Genomic DNA, 5296 nt, shown 5'->3' with positions numbered 1-5296 from the left:
TGCCTGTGGTACAGGGTGGCCTTGCAGGGCTTCAGTGTGTTTTTTTTGGGTTGGGCCACTGAGTGATCCTGTGCCTCCATGGCTTAACAGGAGGATGTTCATGTTATCAAGATGTGTTTTAAATGTTTCTCTTAAAAAAAAAAACTACAGTGCATATCATGGACGTGAGGTCACGGGGTTTTCAGTATCAGTGATAATATAGTTGCCAGCCACTGGGTGATCTTGCCTCTTGTGCAAACCATAGCCCAAATTGCATAAACTAGTACTGAGGGGGAGTAAAACTGAAATCTCATGGGATAATGTTGCATTTTGGTGACTGGAAAAAAGGCTTCATAGGGAGGAAGCATGCATCGACTCATGCATGGCTTCTGGAGAAGAGAGTCACTCTGTTTTCAGTGATGGGTGACGAAGATAATGTAGCATCATCAACTGCTGTATTTTTTGCTTCCAGACCTGACCATGGCAAAATTCAGAGAGGGCACAATGGCATGCCATCTTCATGCTGCACTACCTGGATCAGTATACCCACTCTCACCAGGGGTACTGTAAAAAAGGTGTTCACAAAGCAAATGAACTGCTTTTACCAAAGTAGGAAAATAGGCTGTGTCCCTCTCAGTAAAGGCTGGAAAAGCCTGTATTCGCATCATCAGCTAGTTGTGACAATGATGTTGCAACATCTGTGACATACTTTCTGTGGTTTCCCCCTCCATTTACACAAAAAAACTTAAGCAGAGGCTGGAGCTGTTCTTTCATCGTAAAACAAGAAGTCTTCCTTTCTGCCTGACAAGCTGTATAATGTCAACTTGCTTTATTTCTAGGGGCAAAAGACAGTTCGTCTTTGTATGTACCACAGACAATATCAATGTCAGCCATTAGGCACTCTTCCTTAGAAAACGGTATGCCAAGGCTTGCTATTGTTAACAAGTTGAAAATACAATAGCAACATCTCTCTCACACATTGTCAGGGAACTTTCAGTTTACACTTTTCATTTCTGCCTTCAGATAATTCATATATAGCGCCTCCCATACTTATAGAACAAGTATGCTGCTAGGAAGCATTTGTTTGGTAAGTATGTAGGGAGAACTGAACCATGAGAAATCCTCATCTTTAAATAGTGTTTACACCTTGCAGTCTTGTAAACAGGAGACAAACATAGTATAGGGTAACAGTAAGAACAGCTATGTTATACTGGTTATTCCTGGAGGTATTTGTGAAGACAAGCATCATATCCGCAAGCCTGTGGCTGCCAACTCAGATAAGTTCCTCTCCCGAGCCAGAAAATCTGGCCTCAAACCAGAAAGCATATAAGCTTTCCACCCACACCTTTGCAACACTCCCTGCACCACAGGGCATATGCCCAAGACACAAACCACCATTTGGATGCTTTCCCATAAGGAAATATATATTCATTGCAATAAATACATCTTCAAGTTATAAAAAGTTTAGTGCATTAACTGTTCATTTAAGACATGTCTAAGGGCATTTGAGCCCATCAGAGCCTACAGAAGGCAAGGAGTTCATATTGCACAGGAACCCCGGCAGAGGCAGGAAGGTTGTCACTGTCAAGGAGGATGGAGAGAGAAGAGTGAAGCCAATCCTTGGACTTGGGATGCCCATACAGTCTAGTCTTCACCACCCCAGTGGCTTTGTCAGTTTGTGAGCTACGGCAAAGTTTGTAGTGTTTCAATATTATAGCCAAGTCTTGGCTTGAGAGAGACTTCAAAAATACTGGTAGGAAAGCATACTGAATCTTCAGCTGCCAAGTTCTTAAAGATGAGAAAAGAACACTGCTTAGAGTGGGCCTCCTGCAGCCACTGTTTTTCAGTCAGCTAGGCATTCCCAGCATAGCTCATTAGTCAAGTACCATTTAAAAAGCAGCTGTGTTGAGAGCTGTCCTACCTTCATCCACTGATCCTATTCATCTGACTACTTGCATTAAAAAGGTGCATCTCTCGTGTTCGCCTGTTTTGTCTTTGATGGAAGTTATCTCTCAGCTCCTCTGGCAGAGTCCTGTTCATTCTTCTGCTAAGGATTCCTCATTATGATATAGGCAGGGTAAAATAGAGATAAGTGCCTCCTCGATTGAAAACAAGTGCTCGTCCTCTACTTGAGGGCAGCAATAGCGCATGAAGTCTGCCAGGCGCAAGAGATACTCTATATTGTGGCCAGAACGGCCGCTGGAAACAATTATTTGGGCAGCAATGTCCTCTTCTGATGCTGGGCCAAGATAGGAAGGATTCTGAGGTGTAGCAATGTAAACCAGGGCTAGGATAGGTTCACCAGCCTCTTTATCTTTAGGGTGGAACTTCACTAGCTTGGTATCATAGCCGCCCAGCACCGCTTCCCGCATGTTTAAATACTTGAGAGAGGCAGCAACTTGGTCTCCATGAAGTTCATAGGCAACACCCCATGTGCACCCCTGGAACAAGAAGTCAGATTACAAACGGTTATTTGCTGCTGCACAGGCAGAACTTGAATTATGGTCATGATGCTGTCCAAGAAATTGATGGCTGTGCTAATTGTATTTAAATCTGCTAAACCAAGGGAGAAATGAGCTCTCAAAGCTACCATCGGGGAAGGTGATCTGTACAAAGGAAAGACTATTTTGCCAGCCACTTGAGGGTTTGTGTCTCTACTTGCATCCTAAAATCCATGGGTGATTCCTCCCACCCCACCCCACCCCCGTAGATGTACATAGCTGGTACATTCACATGGCCCCAAATTCATCTGGCAAAGAGTTTCACCACTATTTATATTTTTCAAATTCACATGTGATGATTTGCACATTAGAAAGACAAATCTTTGGTCATTATTTGCCTAATATGCTACCTGTTTGACAGTAAGGAAAGGAATCTCAAAAACCTCCTACACCTTATCTCCAGACTCCCGTCCAAAAGTAGTTTTATACAAAGAAGTTTTGCACATGTTCATTTCCTAGCTATGGAAACAAAATAGTTCACTGCCATGTTTGTTTGCAACTCATTTTAAAGGGTTTTCAGGTGGTCTGGAGAGAGCAGATGCCACACCTGTGCTTGGAGTAGAATGTGTTTCACCGGAGCTTCCAATTCAATCTCCTCCCCACTCATCAAATGATTAATACAATCAGCTTTTGTAAAGGCTCTCAGGATGCCATGGTATTGACTCAACAGCATACCAAATATTTTTCTGTAACTGTTTTCCCATTGTGATATACCTCTAATATAATGAGACATCAGTGTTTTTGCCTGCCTGCACAATAATAGAGTCTTATGTAAAGAGTACTCCCAGTGCCTTTTTCTGATGTATCAGGCATCCACAGGCCATTTTAACAACAAAGGCTAAAGCAGCTGTAGCACTGCAGTGATTCAGTCAACCTCACTTTAACGCTCCCAGGGGGCAGTGATGGGTGATGAACTCTTAAGAATTACACTAGTCACACACACACACACACACACCATCCCAGACTAAGTATAGTAACACAGATATAGTTGTAGGCCAAACAGACGTAAGGATGCAGGTGCTGAATACTTACATCATAATCTTCTAGGAGTGTGACCACTCTTCCAGGCTACACAGGAGAGAAAAGAGAGCCGTTTTACTATACTGCGTTAGGTAGCAAGCCCAACCATCCCAGCGATGAGCCATCAGTGCCGCCAGGGAGATCCACAACATCAGCACTGCAGGAGAATAAGGGACGTGCCCGTTCCAGCCACTGCGTGGGCAATGCCATGCCAAGGGCAACGAGGAAACTGGTGCTAGAGGGCCCCCTTCCGAGGACTAGCTGTGAGAATGAGCTTGCATCCCTCCTGCCCCCAAGCCCTCTACACTTGTCCTCCCAACCAGAGCTAGTCAACCATCCCTGGCCATCTCCGCTCACCCTGAAGCCCTCCCACCCCCTCATCCACCAAGCAACTCGTAGCCCCGTTTCCTACCCTTCCGCAGAGCCAGACACCCACCGCCCCTGCTCAGCCCCCGTCCCCCCTCACCATCTTCTCTGAGCCTCGGTGGAAAGTGTCTCCCTGCCAGAAGCGGCGGCTGTAGCCTCGAATGTAGCCCACTTTGCGGGAGGTGAACTCGAAATCCGGCCTCCACACCAGCGAGCCGTAGCCGAAGATCCAGAGCGGGGACTTGGGGGGCGCATCTTCCGCGGCGGAGGGCGCCTCTTCTTGCTGCCTCCCGGAGGGATGCTGTCCCCCGTCGGAGGAAGGCTGTAGCGGCTCCCGCTTCATGGCCCCGCTCTCGGAGCTGCAGCTGCAGCGCCGGCTCTGGACCCCAGGCGAGGGCTGGGCTGGGCGGAGAACGAGACTGTGACTTGGCACGGTGAGCGGACCGGGATAGAACCAGGCAGCAAAGGACCACCAAAGTGATCAGCGCCGCGCTCCTCTGCCCAGACCTTTAAATACCAGCCTGCCGGTTAAGCCCGCCCAGCTGTCACCGAGCTCTCGTGGCTCGCGCCGCCTGTCTTCCAATCAGAGCCTCCAGCGCTTAGGCAGCCGCAGCAGTCCCGCCTCTTCCACGGCACATGGGATCCGGATAGGTCAGAAGTCTATGCCCGTCTTGGGCAGAAGTGGCCCCGGATTGGTTCCTTTGCTCCGCGCTGTGCCAAAGCCGGGATGATGCAACCTGACTGGAAGCTTTGAAGCAAAGGAGGCAGGTGATTGCATCAGGCAGCCTCTTCAAGGCTCCTCTTGAGTAGAACTGAGCGGAGAAGGTCAGGATCGGGCTCAGTAGGAGTGCCTTGAGAAAGGATGGCAGCGACCAGGCGGAGTGTCTCTGCGGTTCGTACAAATAGCATTTAAAGGGAATGGCTTACTCCAGTTTCTGCAAAAGTAGAGGGCGCGTGCATCCTGCTCTCTTCCTGCAGTGATCGAACCCACTGATAGCGATTCCATGTGAATTCATAAGCTCCACTGAACGGGTTTTTGAACTATGTTGTGCTGTAGTGTTCATTTTGAAGGGGAAAAAGGAATAAATGCCCACTTCCCCCCATCAACATCAGCTATACCTGTGCAGAGAAAACAGGAAGCAACTATTGAAGCTTTTTCTTACATTCGTTTTACTTCCTTCAGCATCTCCTCCCTGCCCCTCAGAATTCCTTCCCCTAATAAGTTGGATCCTGCTAACAAAAATCCCAAATACAGCAATGGGTTCATTCAGCGAAGCAAAAGCATTCCTGCAGCCATTTGGCTCTAGCGCCAGAGGCCGAGAAAGCACCACCTCTACCTCTCTTCTCTGCTGCGTGGATCTCTGGATGCCTCTCCCATCCAGTCCTGTCCATTCCAGTCATCTTCAAAAGTCTTGCTTAGGGTGCTTCCG

At 47.7% G+C, this 5296-nt stretch overlaps 1 protein-coding gene across 1 annotated transcript; it reads right to left on the bottom strand.

Moving 5' to 3' along the window:
- Positions 1–1426: 1426 nt before the first annotated feature.
- Positions 1427–4338, bottom strand: CHAC1 (ChaC glutathione specific gamma-glutamylcyclotransferase 1; the record flags this gene model as incomplete). Its single annotated transcript, XM_054971991.1, has 3 exons — positions 1427–2420; positions 3513–3548; positions 3967–4338. Coding segments are annotated over 3 exons (813 nt in total), but the record flags the coding sequence as incomplete, so codon positions are not given.
- Between the last annotated feature and the right edge of the window lie 958 nt (positions 4339–5296).

This window comes from Eublepharis macularius, chromosome 2, assembly GCF_028583425.1.
Source record: "Eublepharis macularius isolate TG4126 chromosome 2, MPM_Emac_v1.0, whole genome shotgun sequence".
Taxonomy (NCBI): Eukaryota; Metazoa; Chordata; class Lepidosauria; order Squamata; family Eublepharidae; genus Eublepharis; species Eublepharis macularius.
This window is presented reverse-complemented; position numbering and strand designations above follow the sequence as displayed.